The sequence below is a fragment of the Lepidochelys olivacea genome (assembly GCF_965140295.1).
Source record: "Lepidochelys olivacea isolate rLepOli2 genome assembly, chromosome: 6".
Lineage (NCBI taxonomy): Eukaryota > Metazoa > Chordata > Testudines > Cheloniidae > Lepidochelys > Lepidochelys olivacea.
The window spans coordinates 9,558,629-9,577,365 of record NC_140416.1 but is presented as its reverse complement, the minus strand read 5'-3'; the positions used below and the strand labels follow the sequence as shown (position 1 = coordinate 9,577,365).

General features: G+C 51.7%; 1 protein-coding gene across 2 annotated transcripts in view; it reads right to left on the bottom strand.

The window, feature by feature from the left end:
* The window catches only part of KDM2A (lysine demethylase 2A), an 84,396-nt gene that overhangs the window by 2,741 nt on the left and 62,918 nt on the right, over positions 1-18,737 (bottom strand). For both annotated transcript variants that reach the window (XM_084631075.1, XM_084631076.1), the window contains 8 exons: positions 7,904-7,987; positions 5,753-6,019; positions 5,394-5,525; positions 5,198-5,287; positions 3,033-3,742; positions 1,713-1,876; positions 1,003-1,161; positions 432-647 (listed from right to left, as the gene is read on the bottom strand). In XM_084631075.1, coding sequence (XP_084487201.1) covers positions 432-647; positions 1,003-1,161; positions 1,713-1,876; positions 3,033-3,742; positions 5,198-5,287; positions 5,394-5,525; positions 5,753-6,019; positions 7,904-7,987 — 1,822 coding nt within the window. The remainder of the gene's footprint in view (positions 1-431; positions 648-1,002; positions 1,162-1,712; positions 1,877-3,032; positions 3,743-5,197; positions 5,288-5,393; positions 5,526-5,752; positions 6,020-7,903; positions 7,988-18,737) is intronic.

Below are 18,737 nucleotides of genomic sequence, written 5' to 3'. Positions count from 1 at the left end.
TTATGAAACAGTTTTGATCTTGCTCTCACGTGGAATGAAGATTTTCATCCGTCTGCGCGTTTCCCCACTCGCCATAAGGGCTATCGACTGAATGTGTTTAAAAGGAAAGTGTGTTGATTTCAGAGGACAACCCTGCAGCAGATGCTGAGGAACATCTGGGGCACTGAAGACACAAGCTCACCCCCTTCATTCGGCCTTGGGAGCAGATTCCTAGCTGCCAGGTATTGTCCAAGACCCACAGCTCACTCATCCCTCTGGAGAAGGGCTGTGCTAAAGGCCACAACTGAGCCAACATGGAAACTAACCCCCATCCCGCCACTGTACCCCAGCAGCATGGAACCCATCCAAAGCGAGGGTAAATGAAGGCAGAGCAGTGGCACTGTCTGGCACCACACAAGGTGCCAGTGGAAGGGTGCAGAGGTTGCAGGCACCTGCCATGTTGATCTCAGTGAGCGAGTTGCGTGTGGAAGACCCCACGGCCGTTAGGAGGTTGGCCGACTGGTCCGTAAGGTGGCTGCAGTGACTAAGGTCGAGTCGTGAGAGCAGGGGCATATGGCGGATGATGAGCCGGAGGGTGGCATCGGTGATGTCCAGACCAGCTAGCCGGAAGTCTGTCATGTTACGGAGTTTGCTGCGATTGTCTTGACCTGCCGAGGTGCGTGGGAAACAATCATGTCACGGCCACCCCTAGATGCATTGCCATCTGCTACATGCCAGCACCTCCCACTTCATCACCTGCACCAAGATGTGAACTTCTAATAAATAAGTGCAGCCCAATCACCCTGCAACACTACCTGGAGACCACAGCCCTCATCTCGCTCCCAGAAATACAGATCCCTGAGGAAATACCCCCATCCCATGGCAACCACAGCTCCCACCCCATTCCCTGAACACTGCCCCCTGGAGATTCTTCTTGGTAACTACAACCCCTGCCCACCTGAACACAGGCCTTCCTTGCGCAACCACATTGCCCACCCTTGTATGACCCAGGAACCAACATACTGGGTTTGTCTGTGGGAGGTGTGAGCAAGTCCCGGATCTGAGGGTCCTTGATTCCTACTGCCCACCGAAGATCGAGGGTCCTGAGAAGGGGGCAGCTGGAGGTACTGAGCGCACACACTGCAGACCAGGAACAGCCTGCTAAGATGAGGTCTTTCAGGCCTGCCGGGAAGAGGGGGAACCAGTGAGTCAAGAGAGCCCCCAACTCCAAGATACCCCTGTAGCTTCCTTTCTGATTGGAGACCAACAGGACACTTTGTCCACACCCGCGCCAACACATTCCAATGACTTCACCTCTTGCCCACCCCTGGGAGAGAGAAGGCCAGGATGGGATGTACACAGACACCGAATTCCTACTTCATTCTGGCAGAATAGGGATGGGGAGGTCTCCTCTTCAATGCCGGGGACTGGGGGACACAGGGAACTTACTGCTAGAGCCAGCTTCCCTGTGTGACTCAGGAAGATCCACAAGGACTCCTGGGAGTGGGTGGTACCATGAGATACCCTGAAGATACATGAACATGGCAACAATCCTAGATTACCTCTGACATCCACAAGGGGCACAGGGCTATGGCACCCACAGGCTGGCTGGCTATTCAGAGTGGTGGTGGGGCTACCAGACAAGGGGCAGTTCAGCGTGTGGGTTGTAATGCCAAGGGCAAAGCAAAAGAGAAAAGCCCCCTCACCCTACCCCAAGCACAAGGCCCACTGACCTGGCAGCCTGTTGACAAGCCAGGTGAGCTGTTTTTTGGAGATATTGGTCCAGCTAAGGTCGAGGCTGACCGGCTGCCTCTTGATGATGCCACTCAGGGCCTGGGGAGTGATGGACTTGCACCTGCTCAAGTCAATCTTTGTCCACAATCTCTTGTCACAGCACCTGATGCAGAGAGACATGCCGGTTGGACAGGAAGAGCCCATAGCCCCACCTGATACAGACTGCTGGATGCCAAGGGAATGAAGGAACTCCAGTGGTAACATGCTCCAAAGGACCCAGGGGCTTGCTGTGCTAATCAGACTTCTGCAGGCTCTTCAGCTCCAGTCTGTCTCTGGACACACTCCAGCTTGTGCTGGAGGAGACATTTCAGATGCCAGTCATGCAGCTCACACTCAGAACAGGGGTTAGGCTGCCCCGGGAACCAGCAGCAGGGCAGTTGGTTATCTCAGCACTGCTAGTTACAATAAGAACCGGGGAATGCCTGGAAGAGAGACCATGCTGGGCTAGCAGCTAACAGGGTCTTGCAGGCCTGTAGGATCTAGTGTGCTTGTGCCTTCATGGGCACTGAAGTCGCTGAGGGGTTAGGGAAATACGGGTCCCTGCTTCCCACCTCACTAGCTAGGAGGCTGCATGTTCTGCCTGAGTGGCCAGCTCTCCTCACACAAGCTACAGGTAACTCCATTGTCTTGATGAGAACCATCATGTAGCCTGAGGTGAGAGAAAAAGGCCCCTGGGTGGAACAGGTATCCATGATGTGCCCATCATGACTGGGGACTGGAGGGGGTAAGAAATACTCAGGACCCCATGGGAGATCACTGCAACAGTGCAGAGCTCAGAGACAGTCCCCAGCGCCTTCCACAGACAGTCAGTTTGTACAGCCTGGAGACAGTTCTGCAAAGCCACCAGGAGAGGGCTGGTGGACACAGGACACTGTCAACCACAGGAAAGGTAAGGAGAGTGCAGGACTGGTCACTGTGGGCACTAGCAAGGATGTGGGGGACTGGAACTCAGGAAATGCTCTCTGATGGAGGGACTGACCACGGCCCAATAGAGCCATTCAGAGAAGTGTATTTCTTGAAGGGAGAACAGGTATGGCACAAATAGCAGCATGGCAAACTTCCAGCACCAACATACCTCACCCAAGAGCCAGAGGGACACGGCACCTCTGCCAGGGGCCCAATACGCACCAGCTGTGATGGGGCTGCAACTAACCCTGAAACAACCCTCCCAGCTCTAGTCATCTCCTATTTGGTACTAATCAGCTGGCGGGGGTCCACTGACTTTGATGAGGGCGGGGGTGGCACCATGCCCCACTTACCATTTGTACCAAGTCTTGCACACCCGCATACACTCGCAGAGCTCTCTGCGGCTGAGGTAGCGGAAGACGGACATCCACACCTCGCGCTGCATCCAGCTCTCCTCGCCGTCCTGCGCTCGGCCACCTCTGCCATTCAGCCGGGCCGCCCCGCCCTCCTCCATGCTTTCCTCTTCCTCCTCCTCATCTGCTGCCTCCTCCTCGTCTGCTGCCTCCTCCTCCCCAGCCCGCTGGGGCGTCCTGGCCGGGCAGTGGCGCACTACCACGCGGGGAGAGTGCCGCAGATTAGTGGAGGAGGCGGTGATGGCCTGCAGCTTGGGCACAATGGAAGTGCCGTGCAGATCTTTGGCGGGCCTCTGCAGTGTGACCGTGAGGTAGGAGCCATGCAGCTTGGCCTTCTCCACCTCTGACAGCTCCTTCTTGCCACTAGGGTTGTTCTCCTTCTCCCGCACCATAGTGCGCTCCGTGACCTGGAGCCGCAGCAGTTGCCGCCGCTTGAAGCGCTCATCCCGGCTCGCGCTGTGGTGGTCACTGGGACCAGCCCCCGGGGATGAGCGCGTCACCACACCCCGCGGTGATGCCGGGTCATGGATCAGCTGCAGCATGGAGGTGGGCGAGTGCGGTGGGGGTGTCAGGGGCTCCTCGCAGCTCCGCAGGGGTCGCAAGACTTTGGCCTGCACTGTGTCCTCGTCGCTCTCCTCCATCTTCCGCTTCTGCAAAGCGGCCAGAGAGGGGAGTTAACACCTCACCTATCAACAGTACAGGCCCAGACAGCACCCCCTGATGGCACAGCAGGCAAAACCCTACGGGAACACACCATCACTGTGCTGATACAGGGCCCCACTCACCTGGGCAAGACCACCTTTCTCTGGGCACTTTGAATAGTGGGGTCCGTGCCAGCAGTGCCCAGTATGTGGAGGAGGGACTAAGGAGAGCTTGCCCAACACTGTCCATATGGCAGGTCTGCTCTCCCAATACTGAGCTGTAGTAACCAGGGTAGGTAGTGCAGGGTGTTATAACATAAAGGGCAGAGGGGCTCAAGCCAACTGTCCAGGCTGCGGTCATCTTCTTTCCAGTAACCTCGCATCCAGGCCATGGCAAGTTCACCAGGCCTCACACACAACTGGTTTCCAGGGTGAGGCCAGTGGCCCCTTCACCATTTGCAAACCCACCTGGCACAGGGGACTCAAACTGTTGGGAGTCACACTGACAGGAGGGGCAGAGATTTGGAGGCTGTCTGGGAACAGCACCAGCTTTTAGGAGTTACATGATCAGCTCCTAAATCCACACCTGGCCATCTGAACAAGCATCCTGACTTTCAGGATGGCTAAGTACCCACTGAGATCCTTTTCCTAAGGGAGTGGTGGTGGAAGGATGAAGCCACAAGGCTTTGCAATGTCCTTGAGGCCAATGGGAAACTGCGCCCTTCCCACTGCTGAGCCCTGCACCCAGGCTGGCCACATTCATCTCCTCCCAAGTTGCAGGCCCACTCCCTGCAGGAGGGTCCCCCACCTTGCTTGCCTCTTCTGGGACACTGCTCTCTGAGGCAACAGGCACAGTCCTACGTATGAGCTGGTAACTGTAGTTCTGCTGCCTAGGCAGCGCTGCCAGCCTCCACTTGGCCAGCCGGCGCCGCACATAGTCTGCTCGCTGCTTGGTGGCAGGGTCTGGGCGCCAGTGCCCTTTGAGGAGTTGTTTCTTCTGCAGGATGCTGGAGTTTGCTTGTTGACAGGCTCTCTGTGAACGTCGTGGGGGGTGGACATGGAAGAGCTATGAAACAGCTCCACTGGAAGTTAGCAACATGCAGCTTCACCAGTGCCCACAAGCCACCTGGCCCCACCGAGGTGCCACAGCTCCACCAGTGCCCACCTGCCTGATGTGGCATTCACTGCCCTCAAGAGCATCAGTTCCTGTTGACCCAATGTGCCCATGCATATACGTGCACACATGCCTGGCTCCATGGCATGACGACCTCAACAGAACCTTCTCAATTCTTTCTGCAACTCAGCGTCCAGAGTGAGTAGCACCCCACAACCAGCTGGGCTCCCCCTTTCCCCACATACCTCCCCACCTGAGAAGAACCGAGTGAGGTGTACGTTTAGAGAGCAATCCAAGTGCTCCCATTCTCCCCACACTGGTGCTGTCCAGGCGAGTGGGTCTCCTCTTACCTGGCCCTTCTCCAACTCGTCACCCTGGTAGCACTTTGGACACTCCCAGCAATTGGGCAATTCATCATTCAGCAGCCCTTCCCCATCCATCTGTAGATGGGAGATATCAAGTGGTTAAGCACCATCCTTCAGCCACTCCCCTCCTTCCCCAAACACGAGTGTGGGCCCAGAACCCATGTCCCTGAGCCCACCTCACCTGCAGGCAGCCAGGGTGAACTATCTCGTTGCAGATGCAGCATTCCATGAGCTTTTTCTCAAAGTCCTGCGAATCCTCATTCTGATCCACCTCCCCGCAAAGCGCGCACGTAACCGAGTGAGGCAGCCTGGGCTACAAAGGAAGCCAAGAGTGAAACCAGGGAGACAGACACACCAGAGGAAGTGCCCTCAAGCTTGGGGGATGGCTAGTTAGTTCCAGGAGCTCCCTTGTGTTGACCCAAATTCTGCTCTGTCAAATTCAGATTTAGAGTGGAAGGCTCAAGCAAAATTCCCTGCCATCCTTGCCCACAAGTGGCCAGCCACGGCTCTCCCCCCAACGTAACTTGCCACAGAACTCACCGCTAAGCATTGCCGGAGGACGCAGGACTGCTTCATGCGACCAGGCCCCCCAAACTTCTTCATGTCCCTGCAGTAGTGGCACATGCCGCACTCGCCCTGCATGCAGGCCTTGCATTTACGGCACCGCACCCGCCTCCGTCGTGCTCCTGACACTATCGGAGACACTGTGGGCCTTACAGGTGCCGGGCGTGGGGCTGGCTTCATGGTGTGAGGCTTGGTGATGGGGATGGTGGGCAGGCGCACCTTCGGCCGGGCCTGGAGCTTTAGCTGGCAATAGACGCACAAAGGAGAGGTCAAAGATTGGGAGGTTCATGGCTCACAGCTTTCTGTCATATTCAAGCAGCAGGAGCATCTCAGCAAGCCCATGTCTCGCACCTTTCATTTGGATCTCAAAGGACGGCACAGACTCAGCCCAGTCAGCATTTTCCCCATTTTACAGAGCTGAGAACGAATGTATCCAAGGGAAGGCAGGATTAGATCCCTAGCCACTAGACTGCTACACCCCAGAGTCGGGTGCATACCATGAGCCAAGGAAGGGAAATGACTGTTTGCAGTGCTTATCTTCTTTCCCAACCCATGCCCCAACCTCTTCTTCCAGTCGAGTTAGAGCTGCAAATGGGCCCCTACATCTCACTATGACCTTAGACAGTGGCTCGCTTCCTTCCAGTCTTCCCCTGGTGAGACTTGCTTCCTCTGACCCAGGGCCAGTGGCTGGGAAAGTACACCAAATCTGAAACTGTTTATAACCAGCCCAGCTGCTAAGCACCTTTGCAACAGTCTTCTCACACAATTGCAGAAAATTCTCAAACTGCCAGGGCTTTATACCACTGGGAAGCTGGGATCCAAGCTCAGCCTGTTAGGGCTGGTCAGCAGTCTTTTGATTTAGCAAGACTTTTTGGTCCACGCCTGAATACTGACACGCTGCCTCTTGGAGCAGTACAAGTCCCAAATTCTCCTGCTCATGGCGAGAGCAGCCAGAACAAGAGGAACAGACTGTCAACCCTCACAGAGCTATAGGGCATAAATTAATCCTCAGTTTTGGGGTAAGCTGCAGACCCACCTGGCCAAAAGGCCTCGGTGGGGGGCTTATTGTATCTCCCTTTCTCCAAGTCGAGAGGTAGGAAGGCAGAAAAACTACTTGGCCAACTGCCACCACAGTAATTTCTATCAGAGGGAGCCCATTATCCAGCATGCTCACTCCCTTTTGGGGAACAAATTCTGACTTATGGATGCACAGGCAATTTTTTTTTTTTTAAAGTATTTAGGTACCTAACTCCCATGTACCTTTTAAAATCTAGGCCTTACTGCTTATTCCTATATATTCGCCGAATAGGTTAGGCAGACATTTCAGCCTATGGGACCTTTCACTAAGTTTTTCCTGTGACTATTCACCACTAGTGGCAAGTGTTTGGACAAATAAATCACATGGCATCACTTCGGCTCCACGACTGGATGGCAAACTATGGATGGAACTGGTGGAGAGTGGTGACTCCCGTTTGCATGTGAATGACTGGTATTCAGACCAACACACTTAGATTCATGGATAGGATGTGAGGGCAGAGTCTGAGGCAGTCACTCTGGATCGCTAGCCAGTTGCCACCTCTGGGAAGCATTCCTTTGCAGGAAGGCAGGAGCATAGCAGGGACTGATCTCCATGAGAGCGGGGAAGCTGCCTGCTTCGCCCTGCTGTGGGCTTGTTAAGAGAGCAGACATTAGATAAAGGCCGTATCTGTGGGAGGACCACACTCTGCTCCAAGATAGCCACTTATGAAAAGTTCACTGGCTTAGAGGTGCTTGTCGGTGGGTGCCAACTCTTGTGCACAGAAGTGCACTTGGGCTTGTGTTTATCTTTCACTTCTGCACTTTGCATTTCACCTGAAGTGGGGAACATAACAGCACCACTTTCTTGAATCCTGCATCTCGCTGCCTTCTCCCATCCACATTCCTGCATTTAAGCAGCTCTGGGAAGGGCTGCTGGAAACATGACTCCCCTCCCCTATGGAGGGTCACTAGGCAGTTAGGTTCCAGGGCTCTGCTCTCCACTTCCACCACTGGAATCTCTCCTCAGAAGAAGCAATAGGGAGGTGAGAAGCCAGATGAAACCAAAACCGCCAGCAGTTGGCTGGGCCATGGTACAGCCCCGTCTCTTACCTTGTCTCTCTTGGGCCACTGGATGATAGGGACTCCTGTAAGTGCCAGTTTTGGGTCGCTGTTCGCGTGCTCTTCCAGCAGCAGCTATTGGAGAGTCAGGAAGAGAAAAGGAAGGAGACAAACAGCAGCACAGATACATAAGCAAGGGAACAAGAAACTGCTGCCAGCCTGGATCTGTCCAGATGCCAGGGAGAGAGCATTCCTTTCACATACTGCTGCAGTGGCTGGGGAAGAGTTGTCCTCCACTCCACCCCCAGCAGAGACACCTGTTCATCATTAGCTGAGCTGAGCTACACAAGTGATAGTTATCTAGCCGTTTCAGCCCAGCAGTCCCTGGCAGACCATGCTGAGAGGAGTGTGCACTTGTGTGGGGACTAGTTCTTTTGTAGAGGAGCAGAAGCCCAGCCCCTTTTCCAGAGGAGCCGAGTTGCTTCCCTGTAATTTGAACGCTCTAAGCAGCAAACAGAGTGCAGGACAGCCAGCCCCTGCTCTGGTGTAGGAGGCAGTCATTCTCACAAGGAAACCACACAGCCCTGTGCTGGGTGCCAGGTAGCTAGAAGCGTCTTCTCATTCTGCCTTCCAGTTTGGATTTCACAGTAATGAACAGTTCCAAAAGGCGGCACGGCTTCGAGGCTTCTGGGAACGTTCCCAGGGCTGGCCCTCCTGCCTTTAACTCAAGGACATCCTACAGCCAGGTGTTAGCGACAAGCACCTGCATCCCCTGGAAGGCTCTTGGGCTACCAGTGCCAAGCCTGGCCTCTGCTCTCTACCCCACCCACCCACATTGCCGTTGCAGATGTGCTTTATTTACTTGGCTGTTGCTATGGCTACGTTTTCAGGAGCCTCCTGCTGGCACTCCCATGTGCCAAGCAAGTGCAGTGCTTCCTGCTGCCAGGAGGAAACAGGGCATGGGCTGGGCTCACATCCACCCCAGGGGATGCACGTCCCCCAAAGGGAGCCTCTGCTGGGGAAGGCTGCTTTCCAGTTACTCCCCGCCCTTCTAAGGCGGCTGTGGGCGCGGGCGGAAGTGGCTGCCTCCACTCCCAGAGCAGCATAGCATACTGTCCACAACCAGACTTTCCTCCCTCAGCCAGCCTTTACATGAGCACACACTGAAAGGAAAGGTCAGGGGCACTTAGACACACACACCTCAATGCCTATCAGAGCAGGGAGGGGAAAATGCACCCCCCCCCTGCCCCAGGTACTCCAGGAGGTGGGTGGGCTGGCTGGCTGTTCAGGCAAGAACACCCTGCTCTGAGTGGGAGGGGGCACACCGTGATCCAACATCTAACCAAACAAGGCAGTATGGGGCAGGGAACCCTAAACGTGTCCCCTCTGTGCTCATCTCAGGACGGAGAACGCCAACTTCCAGCCTTGAAACACCCCGCCTCGAGGATCGCTAGCACAAGCGGAAAATACTCCCAGAGAGGGAACGGGCGACGGGATTTCCACCCCAGGACGCCCTCCCCCCAAAAAGGTGCAGGGACCCCACGTAAACAAGCCAACCCCAGTCAGAGAAGAGGGGAAAGCCCAAGCCCCAGCGGGGAGCTGTTTCGAGAGGGCAGATCTCATAGAAGGACGCCAATAGCATTGTTCTGCGGAAACGTGGACGGCAACCAAGTGCCCCCCCCCGGAGGTTCCCATCTAATCCCCCCAAGAAAGCTCTCCTCGCTGCCTGACCTTGCGTGCCACGTCCCTCTGGAGCTGCCGAGGCTGTGCGGAATGAAGTTTCCGAGCCCCTTTGTTTCGTTCCGTGCACTACGAGCTGCGGGGCTCTCCCTGGCTCCACTCCTTCCGATTTACAGTGTGTAAATCAGCAAACCCCCCGCTCTTCGGGAGACATGTTCCCAAGAGCCGCCCCCCGAACCCAGGCAGCTGCCCCAGCAGAAACTCGCTCCTTTCCAGACCCCGTCCGCAGCTTCCTGTGCCTGCAGACAATGCTGCTGCGTCACCCACATGCGGCTCCCAGCAATGCTTTGCAGCGGAAGATGGCAGAAGAGAAAGAGCCAGCGAGCGAGACAGCGCGCAGAGGACAGCTCCGTTCTGCTGCAGAGTCAGAGGAGGCTGGGACAAGCGGCTGGCGGCTCGCTGATTGGCAGACAGGGCTGCCCGAAGAGCCCCCCTCCCCTGTCCCCTCCCCTCACCACTGCAATCGGAGAACCCAGGGCCAGACCCCCGAGGGCTTCGGCAGTGTGGCTGACTTTAAAGAGCAACAGAAAAGCGTTAACCCCTTGTGTGCGCTGCGGCTGGCTTGCATTTGTCCTTGTCTTACACGCCCTGGCTAGCCCCTTCCCATTTTCTTAATCAGGCTGTTTTACGGGCTTCCTCTGAACGGACACCCAGGCCCTACACAGCATCTCATTGAGGGGCATGGGGGGACGATTATATTCCTATGAGAAAGGAGGTGGTCAGAGTCCATTGCAGACTACTGAACACAAACTGAGTCTGCAGGCATTGAACCTGGGAACCTGGGGATCTAAAACCATGAACCTCCACTACTTCAGCTAAAAGAAAAGGAGGACTTGTGGCACCTTAGAGACTAACCAATTTATTAGAGCATAAGCTTTCGTGAGCTACAGCTCACTTCCTCAGATGCATACCTCATCCGCTAACTTTTAGAGGCAGTTGCAGCCTCGAACCAATTTATATGTCCCCCTCTAGTGGCTACCTCAAAAAGCCATACTGGGTTTACCTGAGTTACACAAGGGGCTTGGCTACACGTACATTTTATAGCGCTCTAAGTTGCTGGCTCAGGGGTGTGAAAAATCCCCCCCCGAGCGCAGCAAGTCTGAGTGTTTTAAAGCACAAGTGTAGACAGGCTCTGAGCTCATCCCCTCCTGGAGGTGGATTACCAGGAGCACTGGGAGAGCTCTCTCCCAGCGCTCGTGTGTGGTCACACTCGCACTTCGAAGTGCTGCTGTGGGAGCACTCCCGCGACAGCGCTTCGAAGTTTCCAGTGTAGCCATGCCCAAGATATCCCAGTGCACCCATCCCGTTCCCATCACTGGTGAATCTCAACATAATATATTGTGGGACAGCTTCAGTTAAAAATGGAGGATGTTATTAAAGTATGAAATATACAAGGAAAATGGTACTAATTAAGGTCTATTAAATTGTGTTATGCTGCCCCCAGTTTCATATATTATATACCACAGAACCTTCACTCTTGTAGAAGCTAGCAGGGAAAGCTTAAAGTCTGGCAGGTGAGCAGGGGACAGCTGAATTTTTTTTTGCACCCAAGAGGCATGAGGAGCAGTTTGAGAAGGATGTGGCAGGGATGCACAGATTAGCTGGATGTTTCTGCTAAAATAATCCAGTAGCTAACAAGGCTGTGGTTTGAACTGCCATCCATATGGGGCATCAGCATTAACACCATGGTGAACTGACCCTCTCAGGTCTACTGTTGCAGGCTGTCCACAGACTCAGGAAGACATCTCTGCACGGATAAAGGTTAGAAGCTTCGTATAATAAAAAGCTGAGATGCTAGATCACAATTCTCCAGAAGGCTGCAAATCATGGAGTACATTGGGTGTTTCACCAACCAATCACATGCACCTCCTGTGAAACATGCCCTGCATTCCTGTCCCTCAATGGGAAAGGTTACCTAATGAGACTGTATGAAGAAACGATTCTGACATATTCAATACATATGCCTTCTTACTCATCTTGTGCTGCAGGAAGCTACCGCCTCTCATCACACCCTGATATATCAAGGTTGAGAGTTTGGGTGGTTGTCTACTGCACTTTACAGGTTAATAGGGAAGGTTTAACCCTCCCTTTCACAGCAGGAGAGATGAGGAGTGGCTGCTTTTTCAGACCAAACACCTCTTTCAAGCTACAACCTTTGCAGATTTCATTGTAGGTTTCACTCTGCTCTGTGGCATGGGAACAACTTTCCATGTAGCCAGTGACCTCCCCTCTGCTGCAGAGGGTGCCTATTTTATGCTTCTGGGCAGTCTCCAGGACCGAGCAATGGCCAGCTCCCTCCAGCCATGGATCCTCTATGTCCTAAATTTTTCTCCAACCATGGCTATCCTTGCTCCAGTATGAAAAAGGGAGGATGTAATGACCAGAAGTCTAGTTTAGCAATTTTGAAAGATGTGGGCTTCAGCAACTGAAGTCCTCGCCACTTCTTGAACAGAGACAGGAGAGAGCAGCTCTAGACACTCAGAACCTAGAGGGAGAATAGTGAGGCAGGAACCTAAATGATCCTGATTTATTGCAGGGGGGAGAAGACTGGGGTACAGGAGAACTATCCTGCTTTGAATGAATGGTGACCACCCTTGCATGGCTGACAGATGGCTGACAGATGGAGTGGACTACAGGCCCCGCAGGCAAGGGGAGGCAGTAGCAGCCCATCATGCAATGAAGGAGGATTTAATTAGTGACTGCAGAGGTAACAGAAAATAGATTGGTGAAGAGACAGAGCAGTTCTGGGCAGCAGTCAGACTCTGCAATGAACGATTAGCTCAGCTACACACTAGCGGCAGCCAGACCAGAGAGGAGATCCTGGATATGGGAACTTCAGATTGTTCACCCTTCAGGGTAGGGAGTCTCTCTGTGTTTGTACTGCACCGAGCTTAATGGGGTTCCAATCCCAGTTGGGCCTCCGGGCACTACCAAAATATAAACATTTACTACTGCAATTACTAAGAGGTCCAGACTTGGGCTTATGAACCATCTAAGTCCAATGAGCAGGTAGTAGATCTAACAATTTCTCTGATGGCCCACTGAACAGCTACGCTACTAAGAAACCAGGTCCCCACTAAGACTTTGGGGAGCATTATATGTGGGAAGACGGAGGGACAAGGGTGATTGGAAAAAATGGGTGTGTGTGAAGTAGGTTTTAAGATCATAAAGCAGGTGGAGGGAGGGGAGGGAACCTCATTTATTATTGAGACCAGATGAGGCATAAACTAATGGCTGCCCTGTTAAAATCTCTCAATTGCCAGCTTAGGTTATGTACCTCAAGAGGAACCAGATATTAGCTATGCACCAGTAAGATGCCCAAGGCTTTGCATGATGGTCAGGAGGTAAGAGAGCTGCTGGATAAAGGGAGTTCTGAGAAGTTTGTTCTTTGCAAGAGATCTGGACCAAGCTACCATGCTCAGGTTGTATGTATGAGGACTGAGGGATCTATGCAGCTCCTGAAGTACACATCACTGTTTTATGATGCAAGTTAAAGTAGGAACACTCCCTTCCAATAGGGTATGAGGACAAGGTTTTCCAGTTCTCATAGGCCTTCTTAGTGAAACCATTACAGCTTGCATAGTGATTCAATCACAGGACAAGAAAGGAAAGACCTGGAATCACACCAGGAAAGACCTGGAATCACACCAAGAGGTTTGCTGAGGAGCCAGGAAAAGCTAATAAACAAAGCCTTGGAGAAAAGGGTAGAGCACAATGAGGCGAGGTTAAGAGAAAGATGAAGCTGGATGTGGTACAACCCTCTCAGTATTGATGTTCTACAGTCAGACCTCACTCTTCAGCCTCTATACTCCCAAGTGGTGCAGAAGTCAGGGGGATATCAGTGAAGGTATAAACTATGTCTCAGGATGGGACCACAGACAAGTATGTATCAGAGTGGCCCATAAAAGGAAGATGCCAGTAATCCCTAAAGCTTGTAGAGGAACGGTCCTAATGGTTTGACACAATTCCATAGGCAGGACCCCCTGCACCAACAAAAAGAAACCTAGGACAGGACAGCACTGAGATTTTATTGGCCTGATTTGTATCAACAAGTAGAGGAATGGATTCAAACCTGGCCTGAAATTCCAGAAAGTTGCCTTCACTAAGAAAAAAAGGTGATTACACATCTTGTGACATTTCCACTTGTAGGAGGTGCCACTTTCCTCACAAAATGATGGATGCTGCAAGACCCCTAGAATGCAGTTATTTGGATAACCAGTATCTAGTGGCTGTTAATGACTACGTACCCAGAAGCCTTTCCCAAAGAAGATATTAAAAAGCCGGCAGGTGGTGAGTACATTCGTTCAATTGTTATCCAGGACACACCGCAAACACCAGAAATGTCATGTCCAGGGTTATGCAGCCACTTTACAGACAATTGGAAATAAAAATGTTAAAAGTGTGAATTGGGAGTGCTTTGTTCCAGGTGAGCCCTGAGTGGGCCTGACCGTTATAAAAAGCCAGTCAGTCACGAACCAGCAGAGCGGCGAACAGTGGGAGTTTGCCTGGGGAGAGCCCACTGAGGCTTTCATCTTGCAGGCTTCTCTGAGTAGTTACTACAGCACCTGTGGAAGCTCCTAGAAGGAAGGTAATATGGATGGTGAGCATTCAGCTGTTATCTGCACAGGATGTGCCATGTTTGTCTTTCTTCCATAGGACAGAAGCGACTGTCTGTATAAAGTACAAGCTGGTCTCCATATTGGAAGAGAAGGTTCAAGGTCTGGAGAAACAAGTATCAACCCTGCGTTGCACAAGGGAAACTGAAGATTTCCTTTACAGATGTCAGGATATGCTTCTATGGGCACAACATTCTGAAGATTCAGAGCAGGCTGCGCAGCAGGGACAGAAGGACGGTGAAGAAATTTGGCAGCATGTGACCTCCAGAAGAAGAAAGGGGAGCGTCCATATACCAGCAACGCAGATACAGGTAAACAACCGTTTTCATGTTCTCTCCACAGGTACTAATGCGGAGAGTTGACTAGATGATACCTCTGAGGGAAGGGAACAGAAGGAGACTCCACCGATTGGAAGGCATGAGATGCACTGTCCTAGGGATGGAGGTTCCATGACTGCCGCTTCCAAGAGGCGGCGGCGGGTGGTGGTAGTCAGGGACTCCCTCCTCGGGGGGATTGAATCATCTATCTGCCGCCCTGACCGGGAAAACCAAGAAGTCTGCTGCTTGCCAGGAGCTAGGATTCACGATGTGAAGGAGAGACTGCTGAAACTCATCAACCCTCGCATCGCTACCCCTTCCTGCTTCTCCACGTGGACAACAATGATACTGCCAAGAATGACCTTGAGTGGATCATTGCAGACCACGTGGCCCTGGGAAGAAGGATAAAGGAGTTTGCGGCACAAGTGGTGTTCTCATCCATCCTCCCTGTGGAAGGAAAAGGCCGGGGTAGAGACTGTCGAATCGTGGAAGTCAACAAATGGCTACACAGGTGGTGTCGGAGAGAAGGCTTTGGATTCTTTGACCATGGGATGATGTTCCAAAGAGGAGGAGTGCTAGGCAGAGACGGCCTCCATCTAACGAAGAAAGGGAAGAGCATCTTCGCAAGCAGGCTGGCTAACCTAGTGAGGAGGGCTTTAAACTAGGTTCACTGGGGGAAGGAGACCAAAGCCCTGAGGTAAGTGGGGAAGTAGGATACAGGGAGGAAGCATGAGAGCGCAAGAGGAGAGGGTTCCTGCCTCATAGTTTGTACCTCATCCTGAGAAAGCAGGATGATCAGCAAGTGCCTATACACAAATGCAAGAAGCCTGGGAAACAAGCAGGGAGAACTGGAAGTCCTGGCACAGTCAAGGAATTATGATGTGGTTGGAATAACAGAGACTTGGTGGGATAACTCACATGATTGGAGTACTGTCATGGATGGATATAAATTGTTCAGGAAGAACAGGCAGGGCAGAAAAGGTGGGGGAGTTCCACCGTAAGTAAGAGTGCAGTATGACTGCTCAGAGCTCCGGTATGAAACTGCAGAAAAACCTGAGAGTCTCTGGATTAAAGTTTAGAAGTGTGAGCAACAAGGGTGATGACTGACTGGCTAAGCAGCAGGTCTTCAGAAAAGGACCTGGAGATTACAGTGGACTAGAATCTGGATATGAGTCAGCAGTGTGCCCTTGTTGTCAAGAAGCCATATGGCATATTGTGCTGTATAAGTAGGAGCATTGCCAACAGATCGAGGGAAGTGATTATTCCCATCTATTTGGCATTGGTGAGGCCACACCTGGAGTAGTGTGTCCAGTTTTGGTCCCCTCACTACAGAAGGGATGTGGGAAAAATTGGAGAGTCCAGCAGAAGGCAACAAAAATTATTAGGGGACTGGAACACATGACTTATGAGGAGAGGCTGAGGGAACTGGGATTGTTTAGTCTGCAGAAGAGAAGAATGAGGGGGGATTTGATAGCTGCTTTCAACTACCTGTGTCAAATATAAAGGGAAGGGTAAACACCTTTAAAATCCCTCCTGGCCAGAGGAAAAACCCTTTCACCTGTAAAAGGTTAAGAAGCTAGGATAACCTCACTGGCAGCTGACCAAAATGACCAATGAGGACACAAGGTACTTTCAAAGCTGGACAGGGGGGAGAAACAAAGGTTCTCCCTGTCTGTGTGATGTTTTTGCCAGGGACAGAACAGGAATGGAGTCTTAGAACTTAGTAAGTAATCTAGCTAGATATGTGTTAGATTCGGTTTTGTTTAAATGGCTGATAAGCTGTGCTGAATGGAATGTATATTCCTGTTTGTGTGTCTTTTTGTAACTTAAGGTTTTGCATAGAGGGATTTCTCTGTGTTTTGAATCTGATTATTCTGTAAGGTATTTACCATCCTGATTTTACAGAGGTGATTGTTTTACTTTTTCTTCAATTAAAATTCTTCTTCTAAGAACCTGATTGTTTTTTCATTGTTCTTAAGATCCAAGGATTTGGGTCTGTGTTCATCTATGCAAATTGGTGAGGATTTTTATCAAGCCTTCCCTAGGAAAGGGGGTGTAGGGTTTGGGGAGGATTTTTGGGGGAAAGAAGTTTCCAAGTGGGCTCTTTCCCTGTTATATATTTGTTAGACGCTAGGTGGTGGCAGCAATAAAGTCCAAGGGCAAAAGGTAAAATAGTTTGTACCTCGGGGAAGTTTTAACCTAAGCTGGTAAAAATAAGCTTGGGGGTTTTTCATGCAGGTCCCCACATCTGTACCCTAGAGTTCAGAGTGGGGAAGGAACCTTGACAACCTGAAAGGGGGTTCCAAAGAGGATGGATCTAGACTGTTCTCAGTGGTACCAGATGACAGAACAAGGAGTAATTGTCTCAAGTTGCAGTGGGGGAGGTTTAGGTTGGATATTAGGAAAAAAACTTTCACAAGGAGGGTGGTGAAGCACTGGAATGAGTTCCCTAGGGAGGTGATGGAATCTCCATCCTTAGAGGTTTTTAAGGCCCAGCTTGACAAAGCCTTGGCTGGGATGGTTTAGTTGGTGCTGGTCCTGCTTTGAGCAGCGGGTTGGACTAGATGACCTCCTGAGGTCCCTTCCAACCCTGATATTCTATGATTCTATGAAATGCGTTCATTGGTTGACAGCCCTAGAGAAAGGTTTAAAAAGATGCAGTGGGAACCTGTAAATGCTACATAGGCAGTTTGGGATAGGTGACTGCTCATGTGCAAATACCTCAGGTATCTACAGCTTTTACTTTGTTCTATTCTGTCTGACAGATGTGAGGACTGCTACACATTCTTAAAGAAACCTGGGAACTGTAGCTAAGCCTGGAAAATAAAGCAAGTCAAGACCTTCAGGTGAGAGACGGACTCTTCCAAATGAGCAAGCTGGCACAAGAACATTTTAAGGAAGCCCCCACTTCCAGCGTAATGAGGAAGCAAAACCTACTAATACCAGGACAAAAGGTTTTATTTATTAGTGTTGCAACCAGGGCTGGCCTTACCATGAAGCGAACTCAGGTGGCTGCCTCAGGTGCCAGACTGGGCGGGGGTAGGGGACGGGGGGCGGCTCCACTAGGACCCAGAGCGTAGAAAATTGTGTCTGCTGCTGGTGCATGTGTATTCTTTCTGCTCTAGATGCACAGAGATGGAGCACTGCTGTGCTGGAGGAAGGAGGGCACAAGAGACATAACAGGCAGGCAGGCGAAAAGGTGAGAGGGAACAGAAAGTAGCAGGAGCTGCAGGGAGAGAGAGGAGGAGGAGGAGCCTCTTATGTACCTCTCTAGCACCCCAAGGAGCCTGGACTGATTAACACCACCTTCTCAAGGACCTTCCGGTTTCACGCTGCTTCCCTGAACCCACTTAAGGAGAACAGGCAGTCAACTGAAGTAGTACGAGCCAGGTAGGCCCTTAAAACACTGATATCTTTCCTCACTCAGGCCCTGCTACCAGCTTGCTTTATTTGTTCCCTTCAATTGAGTGTTGAGAGCCACTATAGCTGGCACAGAACAGCAGTCATGAGTGAAAGAAGAAAACATCCCTCTGGGACAGCATTCGAAAAAAAAGCAAAAGGAAGCTTTTCTATCTAAGCAGGAAGGAGCTCTCCTGAGATACATAAACACAAATGTTCACGGTGAGCCTTCCGGCCCCAGTGAGGATGTGAGTAGTGAGGAGATGCCTGATCTTCCAGATAGAGTGCAGGTGACCTGGCAGCTATTGCAGCATCCATATCTCCATCTCAAGTGGATGCAACCATTCACATTCCTGAAGAAAAGCACAGATCAGAGAAGAGTGTGGTGGAGGCGCAAGAAACAGCTGCTGCTGAGTTTAGCTCCTTAAGCCTAGATGATCCAGGACCGTGGACCCACTTGAGCAGTAGCCTGAGGGACTTCCTTGTACTGCATGGGCCACAGCAAGTGAGAAACTTCATGTTCCCCAAAGACAATGAAAATAGAAGTTTTTATCCCAACATATTACTGGCATGAAATCCCCAATGGTGACAAAGTGGAGGGGCCATGGCTTATGTACTCAAAACCCCAGAATGCTGCATACTGTTATTGTTACAAACTCTTCCAGTCTAATGTTCCAGCCACATTGGGTTCTACAGGAACACAGGATTGGAAAAATCTGGCTAGAAATCTGGCATGCCATGAGAAGGCAGCAAATCACCAGAGAGCATTCCATAGGTGGAAAGAGCTTGAGATGAGACTAAGGTTAAAGGCCA